The 26,368-nt window shown below is 44.6% G+C and overlaps 1 protein-coding gene across 2 annotated transcripts in view; it reads left to right on the top strand.

The window, feature by feature from the left end:
- The window catches only part of adck1 (aarF domain containing kinase 1), a 123,477-nt gene that overhangs the window by 37,362 nt on the left and 59,747 nt on the right, over positions 1-26,368 (top strand). For both annotated transcript variants that reach the window (XM_031580865.2, XM_012836690.3), the window contains exon 4: positions 2,821-3,024. In XM_031580865.2, the coding sequence (XP_031436725.1) occupies positions 2,821-3,024 (204 nt within the window). The remainder of the gene's footprint in view (positions 1-2,820; positions 3,025-26,368) is intronic.

Here is a 26,368-nt window from a genome sequence, read left to right as displayed (position 1 = left end):
TAAATCTTCTCCTCTGGGCCTCTGTCTTTTCCAGGCCCCACAACTTTATTTCTCACAGTTTCCTCTCCGTGTTTACATACACAGATAAGGGGCTTTAAGCAGTGGCTGAATAATGAACTCGGTGGTGGGGATTACAGTGACATTGTCCGAGGTGGAATGATTCCTGTAACGTACAGAATAGGCTGGGAGGAGATATAATTTTTTGACCCAAAAAAAAAAAAGAAATTCTGCCCCATTCCCTCACACAGCCCTTGGGCTTAGCCCCTCCTGTTGGCCTGTGTGAGGGCATAATGCCTGTGTTTTTATCTGCTCACATAACACGCCAACAACAATTTTCCTTTCTTTCAATTTTCCTTTTTATTTTATTTATTTTATTGTTTTCCCCTTTATACTGTTTTTTTTTTTTTATGAACTCATGTAAGCTGCAGTTACCTATTTCTTACACTGTCTATGAAAATGGTTGTTGCGCTATGATGGCTCTCATGTTGAGCGTTACTCTACCCTGGAATTCTCTTTTCTCTTGAGCAGTCGGTGCCTTTTTTGCCGACATTTTCCCTTTGTACCTCTTTGATGATTAGCATAGAGAAAAGAAGGACAGGGATTGCTCTCAGGCAAGCAAACACTGCGTGGAGAGGAAAAAACACACACACACACACACACACACACACACACACACACACACACACACACACACACACACACACAAAAGATCACGTCCAGGAAGTGCTAATAGGCTTTTCTCTGGAAAGCTCGCGATTGGGTGCTTTCATGCTTAAGAGAGTGGGCTGTTGCCTCGGTGCCTGTCGTCGGCCGGCCAATCTCAGGGCGGCTTTGCCGTCACGCCCTGTAAAAGTCAACGTGGCGGCGCACAGGCACGTGCCCCAGGCTGCCGCTAGCCACCCTGCTGGACCAGAGGTGCTACTGCACCGGTAGGCACTGTGGAACAAGAGCAGGGAAATGAGAGGGAGAGGCAGACAGACAGACAGAGAGAGAGATGTTATGGCAAGCAGGGAGGAGGAAGAGGCAGAAAGAAGGAGAGGGAGAGGAAGTGGGAAAGACAGACAGACAGAGAGAGAGAGAGAGAGAGAGTGAGTCTGTCTGCCTGCCAGTCACATGTGGCTGTGAGTGCCAACGCCGGGAGATGGCAGGTGGCACAGATTCCTCTCCACGGGGAATTAACCAGTGAAGAGGGAGATGGAGGAGGAAGAAGAAGAAGAAGAGAAGAAACACTCCTCCTTCTCCACTCTCCTCTTCTCCCTTTCTGCTCTCCTCCGTCTTTCTGACCGATGCAGGCACTCCATAGCATAGCAGAAGCCAATGAGACTCTCTCTTTGTATACGGGCAGCAATCATCGGCACTGTTACCCTCTCCCTCCTCTCTCATTAGCTCCCTCTTCCTCCTCATCCCTCTTTCTCACTATCAAAGCATGTGTATGCTGCTGGTTGAGTACGAGTGATAGATACAACAACAACAACAACAGAACAAGGCCTTGCAAAAAAGAAAAACAACAACATATATTTGGCTTTTCAGAAAGTGAGACGTATTTCGATAACATGTTTATAATAATCTCGGGTGCCATGGCCTGCCGTTGGCTGAGACGGTTGGCTGAAGGTTTATGTGAGAGTGAAGTGAGCCATCCTTGGCCACTCTGTGTTCCCCCTCATGTAGCTCTGCAAAATGCCCACAGGACAACCTTCAAATCTCCCACCCACTGCATAGCAGGATTAGCGCTAAGTCCTGACTGATGGATGTGTGTTTGCTCTCTCTTTCTCTCACTTTCTCTCTCTCTCTCTCTCTTTCTTTCTTTCTTTCTTTCTTTCTTTCTCTCTCTGTATCTCTATCTCTCTCTCTTTTTTCCCCCTTTCTCTCTCTCCTCTTCAACCCAGTCAGAAACACACTTATATTCAATACACAGAGTCAAGTGAGTTATGAATTCTCTGGAGAGAAAGAAACAAAAAAAAGAGGAATACTCCAGACAATTAGCCTGGCTGCATTGCCTGTGTGTTTATTGTGTGTGCTGTAATAGGAGTAATTTAAAATCAGTCTCCCCCCTCCCCTGCGCACACTCATCTTCGCCCTCACAGGGAGTACCCTTCCTCCACACTAAAGCCCAGCCTTTTGTCAGGGTTGTGGGGCTAAAAGAGACTCATTTCATGGTGGTTTATTTCTGAGGGTCCCAATGGGAACCCCCCGCGGTGAACATTATTAACTGTACCAGCTGGCTCAGGGGACCGCAAATCACCAAGGCCGCCATCTCAAACTGACATGCTGTTTAATGATCGTTCAAGACAGATGAGGTTTTATCTTTTTCTGTTTTTTTGAGTTTGCCTTACCTTGGCAGTTGCAAATGTTTTCCCAGATGCATTTTAGAAAAATAATATGCTTTTTAGTTGTATCTGCTTAGCACTGGTATCATTACACTTTCCAGATCCTTTGGGAAGTTGTCATTAGTACTGGATTGTCTTATTGCATGACACGGCAGTACCATTAAAATGACACTAGAGGGCACTTTCGCTAATATTGTGTGAGTCTTGCAACCTTGCCACCACTAAAGAAGAAGCTGGTACAGAGCAGAGCACACTCTGATGATATGGGTGGAATTGAGCTTATTTTACATTTATCAGACAGGGCTGAGCTAATTGAAACCTGAACACACAGTGTTAAAGAAGTCCAGATCAATATGTGATCATCTAGTGATCAATCTACCAGGATGTAGTTCGGCCTTAACAGAATTGTCGTCCTCTGGTGTAATCAATACGTGATTGCTTTGGAGAGGCAGAGATTTGTATAATGATTGTGTGGTGCCCTTTGGTCTTGTAGGTGCACCGGCGCTCTGCGGAGAGGCTGCGGGACTTGTGCTGTGCAAACAGAGGCACCTTCATCAAGGTAGGGCAGCATCTGGGCGCCCTGGATTACCTGCTGCCCCAGGAGTACACCAGCACCCTGAAGGTGCTGCACAGCCGTGCACCCCAGAGCACCATGGACGAGATCCAGCAAGTCATCCGCGAGGACTTGGGGAAAGAGGTCAGTGTGTGTGAGGTGTGTGTGTGTGCATATGTGAGTATGTGTGAGTGTGTGTTCACTCAAGTCATTAAACCAGAGGTAGAAGGCATATGCTTCAGCAGCAGCAGTAGACGTTCAGTACAAAGCATGTTCAACATCAAATTTAAAACATGACTCAAAACTAAGGTATACTATAAAGTTGTCAATAGAGTAACATAAATGTGATTGGCCCCGACGCAAATATTTTTTCTTGAACCCCAACCACAACCACAAGTGCTTTTGCGCACACACGTGCACACACACAACCTTTCCTGGCAAATTGTGCAAAGCAGACAACTGGTATGTCATGGAGAGGCTCACCATGCGACTCCCATCCTGCAAACCAGTGGCTGCTGTTGGTGGTGCTGATCAAAGGCTGGCTGAAACACCAAATGTATCCACGCTAATCTAACAGCCTGCCCTGGACTCAAACCACCACAGCCTAATTTCCCCAACTATCAAACATCTGAAATAGCTTTAGGCAGCCTACACTAACAAATCAACACAAAGGTAGGTAACACAGTATGTCAATAGGCATATAGCACATAACACACGCCGTCAAGAAAAACACAGCATCGCATATGAATGAATGGATGACTGCACCTGATCACATAATAACTTGCATTTATAGATTTCATCATTCATCATTTCATCCTCAATGGCACTGCAGCCAAATGTCATCACACACAGATTACAGTAGGTGCACATTTTCCAAAATATGACCGGCGATAATTACTTTACTATAGATTTAAATCCCTCATCCCACTCCCTAACAAAGAGAAACCTCTACTCGCCTGTTAGAAGTTCATCCTGTGGGCCCTGTGCTTAGCAAAGTCATTAACAACACTGCTCAAGTCCAAATCACTGGCTCTGCTGTTCTCTACTGAGAGTCTTGGCAGTCCACTGAGTCTGTCTTGTCCCATGCTGCTCCTTAAATAAGACTTTATCACTTTGAGCTTAGCAGCACACTCATCCCGTTCTCTTTTTTTTCCCTTCTTCTTCTGAGCACCACTTTTTAGTTTGGACTCGCTGAACATTCTTTATACTGCCCACTTATCGTCCGTTTGCCAAAGAACACTTGCCTCTTGCTAGAAGGCTGAACTGTTAAGAAAAAATGAGGTCACGACTTCCACACAATTTATCATAAAGGACAGGGAGCAAGGTCACTGGACAAACAAATTAGCATTTCCCAGCAAGCTCTCTTCCTTCATAACTTCGTAAAGCAACCAAATTAAATAAGTGGTGGGTAGAAATAATTATTTTTAATAAAACATGCAGTTTTGGAACATTTTAATAAGGGCAAGTAAAAATACATAAAAATAGGCTATGATTCGAAACCGTAAGTGCTATACACAAGGTGGGTAGGTGGTGTGTGTTAATATAGCTATCACAATTACAAGTAACTTCAGGGATGGTTGGAATTGTTACTTTGAAGACTGCTTGAAAGGGTCACTGTGCGATAGAGCCGACCTACAATAGTAAAGCAGCAGAAAATGGCCTTCCTACATGGGCCCCAGACAACCTCTGGGCCCCTGACTAGCTCTGGGCCCTGATGCGCTTGCACCGGTTGCACTGTCGATAGTTACACCAGCAAAAGGTCTACATCCATAAAAACATGGAGGATTTGTGTGTTTACATACCTGTGTAGATGTGATTATTTCAGGGGCAAAGACAAGGTGGATAGAGGTAAATCGCCCTACAATTCAATGATTGATGTTCTTTTATCACAGAGAAGTTTACAGTCACCACCTTCACAGTCCCATATCTCCTTTTCTCCTCTCAAAAGTCGAATGTCTGTGGCATCCTCAACACGTCTAATGGGTTTCAAAGGAGCCTGGAATAACAATCGACCGAAGATTGAAAAAGACATCTTACGGACTGTTCTCTTCATGCACTGTTGCCTCACATCATCGCTCCACACACACTTTTGCCCTCCAGAGAGGGAAGACCTTCACTTCTACACAGTTCACAAACAGCGGGGAAGCCAACGGCGAGAGAGGAGGTCGGGCTGTTGTAATTGTGGGATTGTTGAAGGGGGAGGGGGGGTCAGAAGGAGGGTTTTTTGGGGGGCTGGGGTAGGGTAGGGTAGGGTAGGGTAATTAGATAGAGCAGTAGAGACATAGGCCACCCTGGTCCCCCTTGTCTCCTTCATTTCACACACTTTTTTTCCGCCGGTAATCATGGGTGATGGGGGAATGTGGCTTGTCAGCGGGCTGTGTGCTTTGAGGTTTGACGGCTCTGAGAGTAGAGGATGAAGTAATCGTTCTGTTTGGAGAGTGGCGCTCTTGCTCTACGCATGAAGAATATCTAATTTCATATTTTATTGAGATTTGTGAGTCACAAAATCTGATTGCATCTTACCAGTCAAATAGTGGGAACAGACTGTTAAAAGCGCTGCAGAGTGAAGGGATAGTGATGGAAGAAAAAGCTAGTGTTGCAATGTAGCTATTCTTTGATGACCTCCATTGGATGTTATCACATCAGTATTGCTACCATTGTCATTTTGGTTCGGTTTGCCAAGTCTAAATAAAAGAAAGTGTTGCTGTGCTAAAAATTATCATTTGTTGCTAGCACGTCTCTCATAGTTTCAGGGAATGAGGTTTCTCACTGCAGAGTTCTGTATCCGCTGGCCGCTAATTTACAGATATCCCACCTGTTTTTAGCATATTTTAACGTTTTACTTTTGAAGTACTACACAATCCCAGTAGGCTCACAAATTTGTTGCATTTGTGGTCAGGCTAAGGTCCTCGTCATAGTGACACTAGGATGATGTCAAATCCCATGTATGTTCCCAGCACTTTTCAAACCAAAATGCATGGTTTTATGCTATCAGCCTAGGCTAACTTACTTGAGTATTGGTAATGCAAGAAATATGACTTCAACATGACGTTGTTGTAAAACCATGGATTTCTGTGATCTTTTTTATTCCAAAATGCTTGACAAGTGCGAACAGTTCAAACACTGTAATGCTAAAAAAAATTCTCCTGGGTGACACCCCTGGAACCCAAAATAATTTTTTCCTACTGCTGCAAACATTTTTAAATAATAATTCTAGGCTCAACCGTAACACCTAGGCTACACGATATCTGCTTTCACAGGGTTGCAAGTCAACATCTTGTGATACGATATCAGACAAAACCGGAGCTTCTTTTCACACTGGTTCCTGAGCAGGACAATTTGACAAACTTTTCTAATTAGAATCATTTTGTTTCACTCACAAACATGTTGCAAACATGCAATTGTAGCCTACATATTATCTTATCAAAACACCCTCCTCCTGTTAGGTCCCCCCAATGTCAAACACCTTCCGATACCTGGTTACAGGTAAGGTATACATTTGCCTCATTGGTGTGCGTGCTCCCTAGGAATCGTCCCCATGGCCTTGATGATGTAAGTATCTTGCTCGGGTCGTTGGCCTAGAGGGACATGTTTCTTCTACTGGCCTAACATGAATAATATAGCCATGATTTAAGGTTCACTCATGCTGCAGTTTGTAACTATACACACTTGAAGCTACCACTCTAAGCAAATATCTGACTTATAAAATATAAATGGCAACATCTTTTTTTACAAAAAGAGAATAGCTGGAGGTTTTCTGGCCTTTTGTCTCAGTTTGAAACAGACTGGAGTAAAGGATTACCCACCCGCTGGCTGAAGGAATCCCTTTTTTTTGCCCATTGTTTGTTGTCAAGGTGACACACAATGCTGTAATGGGCCGACGGATTGACCTTGACTGTTGAAATGACAGAGAATCCAACAGCAGCAACAGCAGCAACCCCTCATCAGCAGCTGGAGCAGGGAGCCGCTAAAGAGCGGGACATCTCCGCAATGACCTTGAGAACTCGGCGGCCTCCTGGGCTTCTCTGAGGTGACCGCATCTCTGGAGTTTTATCATTGTAATTATTAGGCCTAATAGAGCTCACCACTGCCGCCTTCTCTCTCTCGCTCTCACACACACACACACACACACACACGCGCGTGCGCACACAGACAGACAGTCACACAGACACATTGTCAAACAGTATCACACACACAAACATTTTCATGTCCTCTCACACACACACAGCTGGGAAGGGAAATGGCAGTGGAGGCAGCCATTACGTAATCTCAGCCCGGTTGCGACTGGTTTCAGGGTTTGCGATGTTTAACCGCTGGCTCGTCTCTTTATTTATTTGTTTTCTGGAGCAGAGCGCAGTGGTGGAGAGAGAGAGAGAGAGAGAGAGAGAGAGAGAGGCAGAGAGACATTTTGAGGCGCTGATCCCCGGCTCGCTACGATGAGAGCGGGAGATGGCCCCGACACGGCTGGTTGGGTTCAGTGCGGAGGGAGAATAATCCGTCTGTCTGCGTGTCACAATAAGAGTCCTGTCCCTCCCAACCCCACCCCACGCCTGCTCATGATCCTCTTCCTTTGTCTGTCTCGCTTTATGTCTCTATCTATCTGTGTTGTGTCTCTTTTTCCCTCTCTCAACTCTTCTGCCATCACATTAAAAATACTCTGACTTACACACAAATACATGCAGAAGCACACTCAGACACACAAACACACACACACACACACACACACACACACACACACACACACAGATACACACACAAACATTCTCACACACTCTCGAACTCTCACACACACACACATTCTCACACCTTCTCTCTCACACACGCACAGATGGGAAATGAAACCAATGTTGAGGAGCCTTACAGCTAGCTGTTATTGACCCCTCTACTGCGGCGTGCCTTTGTTCTCCCTACCTATGGCTATCCTGAAGGGTTCATTCGCAGGCAACATTGGGGCAATCCCAAAAACACACGTGGGAACTCTCGTCTACTGCCAGGGGCCGTAAGTGAGCATTTCTTACTTCACTGAGGTAATCTACAGGACAGCACCACCACCACCTCTGTTCATATTTATTTATGAGGCTTGGCATAGCTGCACGGAGAACAAAGTGGTTCTCGACGGCTCTGGATCCATTTAGATAAGGAATTATGATATCGCGGAGGTGCAGGGAGAATTAAAAGACTCCAGCCATCACTGCTCTTTCAGCCTGGCTCTCTGCTATCTTTTGCTTTTCAGTGAGCCGCTTCCACCTGAAGGCTATGCAATACAGATCCGCAGGAAACCACTTCCACTTAATGAACCTGTCCGCCGACATCCCACAATGTTGTTGAGTTGTACTACACGGAGCGAAAAATGCAAGTTATTCAGCTAGAAACAAAGACAAATGTTGATGTTAAAAATAGCTCAAGCAAGGATGACAAATCAAATGACAGGCCTCAAATGGTCAGCTGTAGCCTTTAATTAGACACACAAAAGCTTAAATTCCGAGATGTAGCTCTCAGACTCTCTATAGCCGCAGTTTCTTGTCATTATTAGTTTGTGTTTTTTTTTTAATATATATACGTTTGAATGAACTTGTATGGCTATATTCCCCTAATTAGATCTCGGCGCACGCTGCCTGTCTTTGGCATCCCTTTTCCTTTTTCCCATTCCCTTCATGATGGCAAAGTTATGCTTTTTAAACGTCTGGGCCTCACCGGTCTTTTTAGCGTATTTTTAGCACGTTTGCAGAGAGTGGCAGATAGTCGCTCCATTCCCCGTTTTCTCCTCTTATGCTCGGGAAAGCGGCGAGTTTTGTGCGGGTGATTATAGATTTCACTCTGAACATGGATCACTCAGCATTTCTAAAGAGATTAGCGTTGCCTGGGCGACAGTGTGGAACATGCGTGAGCTTGTTCATTCGCAGTTTATCCAGATGTTCTGTTGGCTTTTAAATGGGGCCTTCATAAACTTTATGCATGCCCGCTCTCCTAGAATGCCTTCGAAGAACAGTAGTCATGATGGAGTTGTCACAGTTGGGATGATCGGTTGACTTTCAACTGTGTGAAGTTTTTATTTTATTCTGTGATTCTGTAAAAAAAAAAATTGGATGTTGCCCTAAAAAGTTGCATTGCTGTTGGAAAATGTCGATTTTTATGATTTTTTTAATCGATGTTTTCGGTATCCTGCTTCAATCAGTTTGTTTTCAGTCAGATTTAAATGATACTGCATCCCATCACATGACGCGTCATCCGCACCCGCTCTCTTTGCAGTCGTGTGCTTTTAACCTTCAGTCGAGTACTCCTTTGTTGTTAACATTCACCAAACAAAGAGCGATGTGTTTCTTCAAGGTCAGCTGTTAGCTGGATGCCTTGAGCATTGTGTCCCGGAACCCCTTGAGAGTGCTGTACCCCCCCCACCACTACCACCACACACACACGCATACACACACACATGCATACGCACACATACACACACACACACACACACACACACACACACACACACACACACATACACATACACATACACATACATATACATATACATATACATACACACACACACACACACACACACACACACACACACATTTACACATTCATATACACAAACACATGCATACACACAGACACACACACACACACTGACCAACCTCAGAGTGAACCCAGCTCAGGCTGTGCTGTGCCTCGCTGGGGTGAAAGCAAAGACAGGGCAAGGAAAGTCGTCAGAGCCGGTTGACTCATGCATGTGTGAATATTTATCAAAGGTAATTATCACGTTCGCTAGATGCATGGACCGGAGGGGCCATTGCATTCAGCTCCATTCCTGTGAAATATCATTCTCGTAATATTATGCAGAGCAGATGTGCCCTCCACAAAAGAGTGATGATCGTAAGGAAGGTTTTAGTTTACTTTGGAGGAAGGGGGGAGTGTGTTTTATCTGTTTGATGAATGATGCGCTGAACGGTTACATTCCTGTGAGGTAAATGCACTGACACTGACAGGAGGTGAATGTGAGAGTCCCATAACCTTCTCAAGGCTATGCATTAGCATGAGTTCAGCCATTTTCATTTCCAAAACTATTTAAGTTTGCACGCATCATACACTAATCATTATACATGAAAAGAGCATAATCCTTCATGTTATATTAGATTATATTAGTATTTGTTTTGAGCTTCAGCATGAGAATTAATTGTGAGGTCTTCAGACATTTCACACAGAGAGGAGAGTTACTGATAAATGGGAGATGAGTGGTCTTGCGCTCACAGCATCACAGAGGCCCACTGCATGTTTGTAGGCATATACTACACGTATGCTAACACAGGCTCTCACAAGTCAACACTGACACATACACACACACTCTCATTCATTCTCTTTCTCTCTCTCTGACACACTCGCAAACGTGTTCGCACACACATACTGGTTGAACGGGGACACTACAGAGGGCAGTCTCTTCCCTTGAGAACTCCGTTTAACCAATCACGGTTGATGTTGTCTATTAACATAGGCAGACTGTATTAACCTTTTGTGAGACAGCGGACAGCCCCCGTACAGGAAACGGGTAAATGTATTTCCTCTGGCCCATCCTCATGTAGCATCTGCTGTCAGTGAATACCTAGATACTGGTTAACCCATCCAGGATCTGGCCCAAATCTGGCCTAGTTCTGATTTTGAGGTCTCTCAAGTCTTGATCTGTCAGTAAATAATATTATTATTATTATTATTATTATTATATATTTTTTATTGGTCATCTACAAAAGTAACAAAAGTAAAGTTGTCTTTTAATTTTTGTCTTCAACTTTTACTCTATTCCAGGAAGTAATGGTATGGGTTTTAACAGGCCATAGCACCTGAAATGCCTTTGTTGTTACATACATCCTCGGTTGTTGGCTGTGTGAATTCATATTTTGGTCAGTCTATGGGAACTTTTTTAGAGGTGATATTTTGTAATGAAAATGAGGAACAGGAACACTTTTCATTGTGTTGCCGGTAGTGCTGATAATAAACTGGGCCTGCTTTTAGTGACATTACCCCCCTTGGCTGCTACGAATGCCTGATTTTGTTTTGTTTTGTTTTGCTTTTTAGTCACATCAATCCCCATCAAAGCTTGTGTCATAGCCAATCACTCATGCCTCCACCCCTCCCAAACACTCGCCTCTGTGTATTTATTTCTTTCTTATTTAACATTTTTGCCCTCTCTGATGCTGTGTGTGGTGTGGAAATGAAACACAAGGACGTCTATGAGTCAAGTGCTTTTAGCCAGAGTAGCACGATGTGTTTGCTGTGACCAACAGCTATATTTAGATCCCAGTAGAAACTTTTCCGGCCCTTTTCTTAATACTTTGCTTGTTTTCACCACCTATATTGTTCTTTAAACTTAAGTCAGGCTCCAGCTTGACGTCCCTCTGCAGTGCCCTTGAGAAGGACGTAGTTTTGCTCCTTGTTCCTGGAGTCGTTTTCGACCGGCAGATTAGGTAAATTGGTGAGAGCGGTTTTTCGCTGGGTGGAGATGGATGGAGCCAAGGTGTGCCGGCATTAGGGGCTAATTTTAATAAAGCTTCGCTGTGGCATTTCTCTGCGGCCTCAGCCACCCTGATGGATGGTTTGGAGAAAGCAAAGGAGCAGTCGTTGGTGGAGAGAGCAAGATGGGGGGGGGGGGGAAGAAGAGAAAGAAATAAGAGGCGACTCCGTTCCGATGTGCCCCCTTCCCTGCTCTCATTACTTGTGCCCTGACCCCATTAATCTATAGCCCAGGGATGGGCACGCAGCCCCTAGGCTCGAAGGACCTCCGCTGGGCAGACACACAGACCCAGCAGGAGCCTATGGGGGCCTACGGGTGAGGGGTAGGGGTGTATGTGTGTTTATGTGTGGGTGTTTTGTGTCCATGCATCTTTGCATTTGCATTTGAGTGTGTGTTACATTTTTTCTTGTATGTGTTTTAAAGTGCGAGCTTTTATGTGTGTTTGTGTATCTGTGTGTGTGTGTGTGTGCGTGGGCGTAATGCTGGGAGGTTGGATCTGTTACTTCAGACCAGCCAACAACAGATGTCAGGCGCGGCTCAGAGTAGTGTAGAGGCCGTATGCCTCCTTGACTAGAAGCTGAAGATGCTTGGAGAACCTTCTACTGACCCCTCTTCTTCTACTTCTACTTCTTTTCAGGGCAATGATTTCTCAGTTAGCTCGCAACCAGTAACCAGAAACCAGAAACTAGTGACTAGTCATCAGGCAGAAGTGGGGTGACAGGAGTGATATCTGTAGTAATATACTGTATTAGCACTTCTGTCTTCTTTGTGTCTCATAGATTATTCGTACACGCAGTACTGTCCAACTCCTCCTGTATGGTATTACTGCCTCTACTGCTACTGCCTGCTCTGACTGCTACTGCTACCACTACTGCTATTACTACTACTGCTACCAATGCTACTGCTACTGCTGCTACTACTGCTACTGGTACTGCTATTACTGCTATTGCTATTACTGCTACCACTGCTACTGCTGCTACTACTGCTGCTACTACTGCTACTGTTGCTACTACTGCTACTGCTACTGCTGCTACTACTGCTACTGCTGCTACTACTGCTGCTACTACTGCTACTGCTACTGCTACTGCTACTGCTACCAGCGTCGGAAATACACGAGGGCAAAAGGCAAAACTGCCCCTAAGAAATATAATTTTGCCCCTGATATCACTATGAGAGGGGCAAAAAATGCCCCCATAATTTCCTCTAATAATAATTTAATGAACTTGTCAAAAACATCGTAGCCTATACGACCCGGTCCAGTTGCCATAAAATGGTTTAGATTTTCGCCTTGACTGATGTTGCGTGTGCGTGAAGAACCGAACGTTCTAACAAAAAATATAACTGCAGTGTGAGGAGGATCAGCAAACACTGTCTCCGTCACCATCTCAGGTTCCAAAAGATACAATTTTCATTCGAAAAATGGAAGCTAGATTGGAGGATGACGACGACGAGAAAAAGACGCGAATTTTTTTCAATGCATGTCGGATTTGTGGACAACGAGTTGCCAAATCGTTGTCAATCCAGCACAGGCACACTGACTTCATCAAGGGGAGCGAAAACATAAAGAAATACATGGCCTTTTGTCACCAGGCGCCAAGCAACACGCCATCGCCTACGGTGAATGATAATTAGTAATAATATATTTTTAAATGATTTAGTTCGGTTTAGCTAGTTAAACGTCAGCTAGTTAAACGTTAGTTAGCTAACGTTAGCTAGCTCTGATAGTGCATAAGCTACAAAGGCTGCTTGCAAGCTAGCTAGCTAGTCCTATGTGTATTTCCTGTACTGTGGTAGGTACATGATTAAAGGTAACAAAAAAAATCATTAAATATTATAAGTTATTATTATAAAAAAGAAAGACAAAACTTGTTAATAGTTGTTTCAAAAATGTAGTAATAACAATAAATAACCACAAAGAAATAAGAATACAATTGAATATGATTGTCTGATTTATGTTTTCTGTTTGTTTTTTGTTCAAAAAATCTAAGAAAACACTTTGAATTTGTAGAATACTGCTAATAGTCTTATTATTGCCTTTTGATGACAATCCCCATATACTCTAAGCCTAAATAAGTATGTTTATTATTTTGAACATAGTTAAATGTTATTTCACAAGTTTCAAAAAGTGCCCCCAATTTTATTTTAAATGCCCCTGGATTTCAGTCAGTGGGGGCAAAAATTGCCCCCTAAAAAATATGTATATTTCCTACCCTGACTGCTACTGCTACTGCTACTGCTACTACTTCTTACTGCTACTGCTACTTCTACCATTACATCTGCTACTGCTACTGCTATTACTACTGCTACTACTACTACCTCTGCCTGCTCTGACTGTTTTGACCGCTGCCCCCAGTCCTGCATCTGTTCTGACTGCACCTGTGTGTGCTGCCACTGCCCCTGTTGCATTTTCAATTACACGGCAACCAGCTGAGCATGTACTGTAAATGTGCATCATTTCCCTAATGATCTGCTGGGTAGGAATCAGCCCTAATGCAGTTTTAGGCCTGCCAGCGCAGGAGCAGGCCAACCAGAACACACTTTCCACACGTGTGTGTGTGTGTGTGTGTGTGTGTGTGTGTGTGTGTGTGTGTGTGTGTGTGTGTGTGTGTGTGCGCGAGTGTGTGCGCGACCACTGTGTTGGCAGCTATGATTCATGACTGCTATTTCATTCTTTCAACCTCCTCTCTCTCTCTCTCTCTCACTCTCTCTCTATCACTCTCTCTCTGCTTTGTTATATTTCCCCTCTCTCTTCTCGGTTATATGGCATTCCACAGTGGTCTCATAGCACGATTCTTAGGACTTTGGTTGGTACACTCTTCTCAGAAATGACACTGCTATTTTTCATGTACGTTCTCTTTGAGGTTTTGTCTGTTAAAGATAGCTTGCCTGTCCGCCTTCTGCTGAAACAAGGGGTTGGACTCTCCTCTCAGATTGGAATCTGTAATATCTTGTCTGTTAAGATTGGTCCCGTATAAAAACAACAAGCCTTCGAAATAAAGAAATGAAATGGCCATGCCATTCTTTTCTTCTGTTCTGTCATGGTTATTAGGCATCAGTCACTTTCTTTTGGGGATGATTGTGTGTGTGTGTGTGTGTGTGTGTGTGTGTGTGTGTGTGTGTGGTGATCCAGTGGACCTGTGTCAAGCTGAAGTCCTGCTATGTTTACTTAAGTGTGTGTCTGTGTGTGTGTGTGTTTTTGTGTTTGTTTGTGTGTGTGTTAGAGAGGAAGTACTGCTATGATTTTGCATGTGTGTGTGTGTGTGTGAGTTTATGCGTGTGTGAGGACGTGACCATCATCTTTTGACAGGCCCTGTCCTCTGCTGTATAAATGGTGGTCATGCAAACTCATGCTCTGTCAGCTCACTGGGCTCAAAGTCTCTCTCACTCAGTGGTCTGCCATCAACCAGCCAGCATTATTTAGTTCCTGCACAGGCCATTGCCTCTGTCTGTGCTGAAAGGAAATGTAGCTCTCGCCTCCCACAAAACAGTCATTCACATGCACACACACACACACACACACACACACACACACACACACACACACACACACACACACACACACACACTCTCTCGCCCTCTTTTCACACACACACACACACACACACACACACACACACACACACACACACTCTCTCGCCCTCTTTTCTCAAACACAGACACAAATGTCCTTTTTCTTTACACTTACACATGCAAAAAGCCCCCCTTTCTCTCTCTCTCTCTTTCTCTCTCTTTCTCTAACACACACTTACTCACACACACACATACACACACACACACACACACACACACACACACACACACACACACACACACACACACACTTACCACTTAACACAGCTGCTTATAAGGCCCAGCATTTAGTCCCCATAGGAAAGGTATGTCGCTGCCCTGCATCGTTTCCCTACCTGCTGTGGGTGACCTGGCTCAGAACAAATGGTCTTGGCTTAATTGATATCCTGCCGTATAAGCAGCCACCAGGTCTGTTGTTAGATGTTCAGTGTGTGTGTGTGTGTGTGTGTGTTAGTGTGTGTCTGTGTTTGATTGTGTTCCGGATACCGGAAGGAAACAAGAGGGTTTTTGCTTTTCTGGTATCATTGTAGTATACCATGCTATATAGTACACCCCTCCTTCAGATACACACACACACACACACACACACACACACACAGCCCCCCACCCCTGTGTAAAGAGTGTAGAGTGTTTTCACAGACGGCAGGTCTGTTTCGCCCTTCCTGCCTCCATATGGACCGTTTTACTCCAGTGACACGTCGTGCTCAGTGTTGATGCCAACCCCACTGCTCTTAGCAACCTCCTCATCCAAACCCCAGAGGCCTCTTCCTGAGAGATCCACACTTTGGATGTCGCTGAGGTTTTCTTTAATGCCATTTAAGACAAACTGTGTTATTTTGCAGTAAAATCCTTTGCAATATCAAAAATCTGAATGAATCAATGATATACAGTATTTGCATAAAAAAAGAAGCCATAATCAGAATTTATTTTCATCTGTTAGCATCTATGTTAAGGATATGTGAATGAAAGAAGCCTTATGTGAAAAGTACTTCTCAACACCAAGAGTGGACTGCCTCTTTAGTGGAGCCGGTGGAGGAAATCTGTTTGGCAGGATTTTGAAGTGGATCGGAGGCTAACCACACCATTTGTGGTGACATATGTGACCCTACGCTGTGGATCTGGAGCGCTCCTTTAAAATGATTCGGCAATCTGTCAGCTCGGCTGCGACTTCAAAACAAACACAAAATGCTGCAACATTCTGCGATTGCAGTATGCCTCTCTGAATACAGAATCTGCTTGGTAAGACTTTGGTTTGAAAGTGAAGTGAAGTAATGACAAAATCAAAAAGGTGGTGGGTAAAAGAATTTGAACTTAGTTGACGCTTGATACACATTTCCATAGGTTCAAATTAGAGATGCATTCATTTTTAACAGGCACACATAACTTAAACAAATATTTTTTAAAAGCTGTAGTTATTACAGTTCTATTACAGTATTAGATTTCTTACCAGGATGACATAACATAATGCAGATAACACATTGCAATTATACTTGTATTATTGTCCTGAATAGTAAGAATAGAACCTGAACACAAGTCTAACTGCATGTACCTTCTATAAAAATATGAAACCAGAAAGCCACATGAGACATATAAACAAAAAAAGGAACTGTATTACTCCTACTAGTAGGCTGCTACTACTACTACTACTACTACTACTACTACTACTATTGCTAATAATAACAGTAATAGTAATGGGTTTGGTATTGTTTTGTTGTTGTAGTTGTTGTTGTTGTTTGATAGTTATAACCTGACACCTAATTTGACTACTACAATGACTTTGTTATTCACTGATCTAGTTTATCCCTTTAGCTGCCCTCTTTTTAACTCTATAAGTTTACAGTGCAAGCTACAAGAAACCATTTTTAATCTCTTTTGCGCTGTCTGAAAACATGCCATCTAATGTACATGCCATCTTACACTAAGCAGAAAACAGATACTGTGACGTAGAGTAAACAAATGCTGCTGCTGAATACGTCTAAAACTACATGACTATCTGCTATGCGGACTTATGACTTAAAATCGAAAGCGAAATAATGGCCAATATTTATTATTTCATTAATGTATTTCACTTGAAAATGATCAATTCACGAAGAACACAGAGTATGTCTGTCATGGGCTATTCTCTTTGGGTCAGCTGATTGTTGTCGTTGTGTTGTTTGTCCATAGGGCAAATCACAACAGTCATGGTTGAAGTCTATCTTCGGCTCTCCGTCTCGGTCTTTTTAAATGATCATTTATTGGCAGTTATTAATGGCGTACTGATTTATCTGCAATTAGTTTATGTCGGCCAATACACTCGGCTTGCATTTACGTAGCTGCTTAGACCCCAATGTAATGCTTTCGCCAAACGTGAGGTAAATTGGATTGTCATGTAGGTGTCCAGCATAAGGTATTTAGTCACTTACACTAATATCAGTGAACTCAGAATGATTGTGTTTATTAAATCAGTGTAAAGGTTCTTCTCTTTCATTGTTCTCTTCTACCCTGTAGATACCCTGTAGTAGCACTGTGGCATTTCTACTGTGTGCCTGGGGAAGTGAAATGTTTGATGTGTGTCAGAACACAAATAAAAAAAAACTCCCAGACTCAAAGAGAGAGAATACTCTCTCTCTCTCTCTCTCTCTCTCTCTCTCTCTCTCTCTCTCTCTCTCTCTCTCTCCTCTCCCTCTCCTTCCCTCTCTCTAATACTCCCACTGGCTGAACTGAAGAACCTCTCCCTTTCACATTTCCCAAGGTGAGAACATGACTGGGGCAGTGTAACAGAGATTTGGCAGGTTCATGGATAGAATTTCATCACCCGTCTGACCCTGAGATCAGCCTTAGAAAAAGAATGATCAACAGAAATCAGAGAGCTGTGCTGTAGATATGACAAAGTCCTCAAACACTGAACTGAACATGGGGTGCAGCCCCCAATCCTGAATACACACTGAGGCCCACTCAGGTTCTCTATACGGATGAGGGTAAAGGCTATTGCTAAGCAAAGTAGCATTGCTAAGTGAAGGCCCAATGTGCTTCCCCAGCCTTACCTCATGTCCAATCACCCTCCACTTCCTTGTTTGGAAATGAGGTCAGAGCCAGCTGTATAGAGAGCATGAGTGCAGTGCTGTAGGGTCTATAAATAGATTGTGATTGAGATTGTGTCATTGAACCTCCAATCATGTGAAGGACATGGAGGACATTATTTGGTCCCAATGCAATAACTTCCTAGTGGTTGCCATGGTCACAGACCACTCCAGGCCACTAACACAGGACCTTTAAAAATCTGGCTTCATTTGAAGACTGCACTGTAACTTCGGACGTACTGTACATTCAATTCAAATCAAATCAATTCAATTGTATTGTTCTCTCAAAGCACTTTGTAGAGCCTCAAAGCCTGAACCCCCTGGAGAAAGAACAAGGCAACGGTGGCAAGGAATGTGTGCCATGTGTGCCATGAGCCCATATGCTCATATGCTCATAAAAGCTCCATCTTTGTACTCCACTCAGCTAGAAAAGATTAGGTCATTACTGCAAAGATTTCAGCATCGCTGTCTGGTATTTTCTGTTCTGTCCAGCAGAGCAGACCCTAATCTATCCATCTCCATGCCGTCCACTTCTCCTCCATTTAGCTTGCATCTGCATGTGATGTGGCTCGGAAGAAGAGTGAAACATGTATTCCAGCAGGTCACTTCTGGATGCAGAGTTTCAACACGGAGCTGTCCAGTACGATTGCATGTTTTTGTTGTTCAATGACAGCGGAGAGCAGCAGTGTACAGACAGGCTGCTGTGTGGGGACATGTTAGTGGCCTTAGGCACTGAGGGGCCTCTGTGGCTCAGTGACGAAAGGCCTCATTACCGCTACCACTCGCGCCTAGATGCTCTGGATGCTGATGCGTGATGGCAGCTGGCATGGGGGGGCATTGCCATTGTTCCCCTTGTTGCCCTGGGTTCCCATTTCATCAACAAAGGCTCAGGAACCCAAATGGAGTGCATGATGGGTTCGGTTTCCATGGCTGCAGACATTCCACCTGTAAAGTTCTCGTGAGAAGACTCTGGATGATTTTGCGTCTTGTGCATGGCATAAACCCAGTCTCCTTTGGCTTCTTTGGCTCCTTCGTGCTCATCTCTTCCATAGAGAGGTGGAGGCGCGTGCCATGAAAGGGCATCGGCGTGTGAGCCCAGCCTCCCTGCCGGCCCCCTTTTTCCTCCCGAGCCCTACCGGATGAATAGTGACTTAAGTGTAGCTGATTTATTTCATATGGTGAAAAGAGGAGCGCTTTAAAGATTAAACATTATCTTTCTCTCATCTTTTCCCCCCCTCCCCTCCTGATTATGAGCAGCGCAGCTGCACCTACTTTCCTATTCATGGGATCGAGTCTTCGTGCTTGTTTTACAGCCACTGCGAGTGTGATTAACATGCCAAACACACACCGCGTTTGTTCGTTCGTTCGTTCGTTCGCCTGTCTGTCACTCGCCGTCTCTCAGCTCCCAGGTCAAAGATGCTTTTCCTGCTTTTTCATCCCTCTCTCTCTCTCTCCTGCGCTCTTACCTCTTCCACCCTTCCTGATCATCTGTACCCTGCTGCTTTTTTGTTCCGGCCTCTTCTCCTCCATATGGGTTTGAGGGGCAGAAAGCGACTGGAAAGGGTGGGAAATGAAAGCTTAGCATTGATTTGAAATGCGAAAGTAGTACGCGCTCAACTCTCACGCGTCGCCTGCATTAGATACAAAATGGGGATGAGGGTTTTTGAAACCTTTCATCAGATATGGGTTTTTTGGTGGTTTATGTGATTTTGTTTCATTTAACAGTCTTGATATTCCTCTCTCATCATGTCTGATGGGAAGCAGATGATGATCTTTAAACTTCAGATATCTCTCTAGTGCTGTTTCGGAGTTTGAAGCTGCTGAATGATTCATTTCGGTGCCGTTTTGTTCTGCCTTCATGACCTGACGTCCACAGTATTTGGGTTCTATCCATCAGAGTCCTGCACCATTAAGTTTACGCTCAGTGAAGTGAAGACTGCTTTATGACCTTCAAGTGCATCTCCTCTGTCCGAGTACTCTTAATAGTCTGCAATGAATAAACAAAATGTGCTTCTCCTCGTCTGTCTTGATTCTCTTCAATACGGCGTCCTTACCGTATCGGGTGCAGCAGAGCTTTGGAATATTCAATAAGCATATTTCTTCCCCCGGCCCTACCACCTTGTTCTGACTGCGGAATACTATATCTGGCAGAGATACAATCACAAGAGATGTCTAGGCAGTGTTCTCATTGTCCTACATGGCTATTTTGTTGTCTTTTAAGTTGGTTGGGTGTGAGGAGCAACTTAACGCTGTTTATTTTTTTCTTTCTTGCATTTTTGCTCCATGCCAATTTCCTGAAACAACATAAGTCTCCATCTGTTACGGCATAATGTCTGTGTCTGTCTCTGAGAACTAGTTTATGGTTCCTGCAAACACATTTGAAGTTGTCCAACTGCTTGTTTCACCTATTGTGTGCAAGCAGGTTGAGGCAACGTAACGTATTGGTGGACATGCTGACTGATTGTAGTCTGCCAGCCACTTCTCCTACACCCTATTGAAGAGAAGTAATGCTACTTTTTTGTTTGTCTTTGAGCATTGCAGATATTACACATCCTTATACAAGATGAAGTGCTAGACTTTTCAGCGTTGCAAGAAAAAAACAGTATCATTAGTTCAGTGCATCTGGCATTGCAAAGAGTTGAGACTTTGAATGTTTTGGAAATCTAAGGTGATACTTTTGCAGACTCTCTCACAAACCTTGAAACTAGACATGGAATGCATTTTCAGGCCCTTTTTACTTTGTTTACATAGATGTTGTGCGCGAATATGTCTACTGTTTTGAAGAGTGCAAGAGGAGTGGTATGTTTTTGTGTTGCTCTAATGTGCAAGTTATCCAGAACTTTCTAAACTTCCCTGTTCATCATCTCCCTTCTCTGAAGTGCTAAACTGCTCACTCTTCCGACTGGGATATCATCAGAAATGCAGCGCAGTATCAGCTGCTAGACAGGGCTTGGTCTGTGTGTATGTGACTGTGTGACTGTCTGTGTGTGTGTGTGTGTGTGTGTGTGACCTATGTGTATGTGACTGTGTGTGCGTGTGCCTGTGTGTGTGTGTGTGTGTCTGTGACTGTGTATGTGTGTGTGTGTGTGTGTCTGTGACTGTGACTGTGTGTGTGTGTGTGTGTGTCTGTGACTGTATGTGTGTGTGTGTGTGTGCGTGTGCGTGTGCGTGTGTGTGACTGTGTGTGTGTGTGTCTGTGACTGTGTATGTGTGTGTGTGTGTGTGTGTGTGTGACTGTGTGTGTGTGTGTGTGTGTGTGTGTGTGTGTATGTGTCTGTGTGTGTTTGACTGTGTGTGTGTGTGTGTGTGTGTGTGTGTGTGTGTGTGTGTGTGTGTGTGTGTGTGTGTGAGAGAGAGAGAGGAAGACGAGGGGAAGATTCTAGCATGTTTTAATTATACCTCTGTAGTGATGCGGGCAGGAACGGGAGCTCAGCACGGCCATTAGCGTGTCAGCCCTCCGTGCCTCTCGGCACCCTCTCCAGCGAGGAGGCCGTCGCCGCTGATTACACATGTCCCATGAGCCTTTTTGTGTTGGGTGGCCCAGAAAGGCCCTTATTATTCCCAGCAGCCCTCCTCAAATGACTGGGAACGAGCGGAAAAGCAGCGGCCCCACAGGAAACAGCTGATGCCGCCTCAAGCATTGGCACTGGGCTTTGGAGAATGGGCAGGAAAAAAATCATACAGAATTTACATTCAGTGATTTTAGGAATGTTACTTTGTAAATCTTTGTTTTGTTTGGTATTATATTTACATGACTTTGACTCACGTTAGAGTTAACTCTAGGTAGCCAGTTAGTTGTGATGTCTGGGGAGCAAACCAATGACTTGGATGTTTCCATTACATGAACTACAGGATCATATTCCTTTTAACGTGATTTTTTATTTCTTGCCTGTGTGCAGCAGCATGAGATTGGAAACTGAAACGTGCTCTTTGTGTGATGACATGAGCTGATATGAGAAGTATGACATCATACATGAATCAATACTGTTTCCTTGCTTGGGCCTCTTTATTTAGTTGTGTTTTTTTCCTCCTCTTCTGACCTCTCATGACAGTCTAATAAGTCATCTGACTTCCTTAGAGGTCCCCAGCTTTGATATTCGAACCAAAAAGTCTGTGACTGTGCGTGTGCCTGGTGGTAGACCTGGTGCCATCCGCACTAGAACCATATTTAGTGTCTGAGAAGGGTGAACCCTTTTCACCTCCTGGCTGTTCTTGTCCAGTCACATCTGTGAACTCTCTCTCTCTCTCTCTCTCTCTCTCTCTCTCATATTCCTTTGTTTGGAGTTAATGAGGAAGAGTGTGCTGAATGTTTCCCTCCTCCGTGCCTCTGCGAGAGCCCTTAATAAGCTGTGGACAGGGCAGTGCTGCTTTCCACCACATTACTGTGCTTGATGGAGCGATAGGCAATGACTAGGTAATGTTATTCTGCAGCCTGCTCTCCCTACAAGGTTTCAGACGAAATCTAAGAAAAACACTTACGCTTGCACACACCTGCTCAAAATGTACACACACACACACACACACACACACACACACACACACACACACACACAGATATGTTAAGATAAACCGCTCCAAATGACCAAAGTATTGTCAGTGAATCATTAGCATTAATAAATGACATCACACATGTTAATGACAGATCTGGGATGCCATTTGAGGCAAAACCAGAACAGAGGGGGTCGATTGTGTCCTGGGGGGTTTCCCTGGATACCACAGCATGAGCCACTCTATACACTCATAAGACACTCTACAACCCCCCCACCCCCTCCGAGGAGGACGAGAAGAGGAGACCACGGGGAGGTGGTCACAGCAAGGGAAGGATGGAAGGATGAGGACTTACCCATCACAGGACCTATCTGTGTGCACCTCCCAGGCTGTACCCCAGTCTTTTGTGTAGTTCTTTATACAAAGGTGTTTAATGCAGCAGTGTTATATTTGCTGGATGCTACCTAGCTGTGCGTGTCATTTTAAGTGTGAAACAGTAAGTGTTGCGACTGCAAGGTAAGATAAATCATTTAGTCGCCCTTTAGCAGACAAAATCTAAACTCATTAATGGCTCAGGGTGAGATTGGAAGAGAGAGGGAGGGAGGGAGGGAGGGAGGGAGGGAGAGAGAGGGAGCAGTGGAGAACAATCATGGAATGAAATTAGCCTGTTGCCCCCGGGGGCAAAGAGCCGAGTTAATTTGCCCGCTTAAACATCCCCCAGTGAAACATTTTGTTTCTAAAACACTGCTCGTGAAAATGTCAGTTTCCATCTTGGCCACCCTGCAGGCAAACGGGGATAACAGAAGTGTGTGTTATGTCTCAGCTGTGCTGTGTGTGTGGGTGTGTGCGCGTGCGTGCAGGGGGTGTGCTTGGCTGTGTGTGTGTGTGTGTGTGTGTGTGTGTGTGTGTGTGTGTGTGTGTGTGTGTGTGTGTGTGTGTGTGTGTGTGTGGAGAAAGGGTTTATTTCTCTACAGTTCTCTGTGTAGAGGATATCAACACCCTTGTTCACATGTACTGTATTATGTCTTAATTTCATATATATTGCATGAGGGTGTGTGTGTGTGTGTGTGTGTGTGTGTGTGTGTGTGTGTGTGTGTGTGTGTGTGTGTGTGTGTGTGTGTGTGTGTGTGTGTGTGTGTGTGTGTGTGTGTGTGTGTGTGTGTGTGTGTGCATTTGGTGCTGTGCCATGGTTAACAGTGTGTGTGTTTGTCCCAGTCATTTTTTTACTGTGTGACTGTGTTGGTATGCTTGTGTTACACACCTTACTTCAAGCAGCGTACTTATTGTGTTTCTGCCTTTTCTTACTGTTCATCTTTCTTCCTCTGCCATTGGAGTCTACGACAGTCCCCAGAACCGTACGATAAGAACTTTTTAGATTTGGCTCACTGATTGGAGATAGTCACCTGATTCTTTTCACCAATTTTCTTGTCTGTGTCTGTGTTTGGTAATAAGCAAAAATGCGTTCTCCCTAATAACCTTTTTATGTGCCCTTATAAAAGTGGTTGTAATGTTGTTATGTGATCTCTAGGGAGATGGCAAAGATGGGACATGACAACCTGTCAACCACATTTATCTGGCCGCCACACTGCATTTAATCATGAACCTCAAAAGGCCACAAACCTTGCTGAATCTTCACCAAATTGGAGCAGACAAAAACTCTCAAAAGTTATCAGATGGATTTTTTTTTTTCAAATCTGTTCGCCCCGTTACAGCCATACAAATTTGCAGGCAAAGCTGCCCAACAGGAAGTGAGCTCATATCTCAGCCAATCTTTGGTCAATTGACATGAAACTAGCTGTGAGTGCACTGCAGCCAGGCCCTTGACATGATGACATCAGGTTTCCATGGCACCTCTGGGTTTTCTTAACCCCATCATCGCTGCTTGCAGTTATATTTTAAATAATTGTTCTTCCCATTGTTTATTCAATTCCCTGAATACCCCCTTCCTTGTCATATTGGACAGTAAAAAAAAGCGTGTGGGTTGAGATCTATCGGTAATGGTGCTGTGTGATTTGAGATCCATTAAGGCACAGAGGGATCAATAAAAGCCCCCAAGCAGCCAGTCAGGTGTGACTCCGGGGGGGGGGGGGCAGCACCACAGGGTGTATGGAGCTAGGGCCAAGGGTGTGTGTGTGTGTGTGTATTTGTGTGTGTTAGTGCATGATTGTGTGTGCGTGTGCGCGTTTATATGTGTGCATGCAGTGTGTGTGTGTGCACCAGCCTGTTTGTGTGTGTGTGTGCGTGATTGTGTGCGACTGACAACTGTTCTGTTGAGTTGAATGAGACATTTTGGTCCCCTGGAAACCAATGTCTCACCTTCTGTAGAATTCTAAAAAGGCAGCAAACAGAAAGTGCTAAGCTTACCCAAGGGGACTCTCCCCAGTCAGCAGAAGGCTGGCAAATTATCACTTCACTCACACAATTCACACTCATGTCATATTTTGTCATTGCAATTTGTTACTAAACCTGACAAGGTATTCATAACAGAGAATGAGAATTTTTGAGGTTGTATCACAAAGTGGATTGCACTCCTGGGGGCCCTTCAGCCTAACCCTTTGATTTCAAGACATCTAGCCCATAGTCGGCTTTGAGATTCAGCATCTGAGTGTTGTGCCTTTCCAGGTTAGGATATGTGTGTTGTTTGTATGGTGGGTTTCGTGTGCCTTCTTCTCAGTTGTGGCCTAATACAGATAGATCACACATTTGATCCTTCTCATCAGGTAGTTTTAATTGGAGTTTGTAAACACCATCACCTCAACTGCCTACAAGGTCTGATCCCTTTTAAGCGCTATCACCTGCCAGTGTAAGGGCACTGCTGAATGCATCTCTTTTCCCCCTCTGTGGCTTTGTGACTCTGTCATATGTGCAGTAGTTTCCAGTATTTCTCTCTACCATCAGCAAATCTATCATCTGGAGCTACGTAGTAGTGTGCCCGATTGTCAGTTTCCACGTTCAGCCAAAAAAAAAAAAAAGAAGATAGATTGGAGTAGAGCCTCCAGTCGTCCCCTGCAGAGGGGCTGCCCCTCTGGCTTCCACCAGCGTGGGAGATGACAGCCTCGGACGGCCAGGCCTCCTGGAAATGGGGCTGGGCATGGGGAAGAGGAGTAGCACCCCTGGTGATAGTGGTGTCCTCCATGTCATTTGACCAAAGTGCAGGCATGCAGGCAGGCAGGCAGGCGATGGTCGGGAGAAGCTCTAAGTGCTTTTGTCACCTTTTTATTGTCAGGCCACTGGAGAAGGGAAGAAAAAAGGGGAAAAAAGAAAGGCGGGGAAAGTGGTACAGTAGTTATCTTTCTCTATCTCACCCATGCTGTCTCTCTCTGTTTCTGACACAAACGTGCTCTTTCCATTTTCTTTGTTCACACTTTCCTGCTTGCTGTCTTACCCCCACCCCCCATCTCTTTAGTTCTCTCTGTCTTTCCATAGCTCTGTCTCCCTCTCCTTATCGCTCCCTCTGTCTGTCTTTCTCTTTCTCTCTGTCTCTCTCCCTCTGTCCGTCTCTCAGTCTCCCTTTCCCCATCCTCTTTCACTCCTTCCCTCCCTAACTCTCATATCACACCCTGTCTCCATCTCTCTCTCTGTCTCTCCTTTCCCTCTCCCCCTCCTCTCTCCCTCTCTCTCTCTGCTGTGATGAAGGCCTCCTGTGGCGCGGCGTAAAAATGCACTCTGATTTAGAGTGCATCGCCCCGAGTAGGCGCCGCTCTCTGCACCCCATCCATTCTGGGCGCAGTCTGTGGATTACCAGGCTGATGCGCTCTGACTTGATGTGATTGGTCTCACACAGTCCCGCCAGGTGTGTGTGTTAAAACTGGGGGGATTTCAGACCATGGTGTCGCCCGGAAGCACACTTCAGATTCATTTAACTACT

The sequence above is a fragment of the Clupea harengus genome, chromosome 14 (genome assembly GCF_900700415.2).
Source record: "Clupea harengus chromosome 14, Ch_v2.0.2, whole genome shotgun sequence".
Taxonomy (NCBI): domain Eukaryota; kingdom Metazoa; phylum Chordata; class Actinopteri; order Clupeiformes; family Clupeidae; genus Clupea; species Clupea harengus.
Note: the sequence above shows the minus strand (reverse complement) of the source record. Positions and strands in the feature narration are given on the sequence as shown.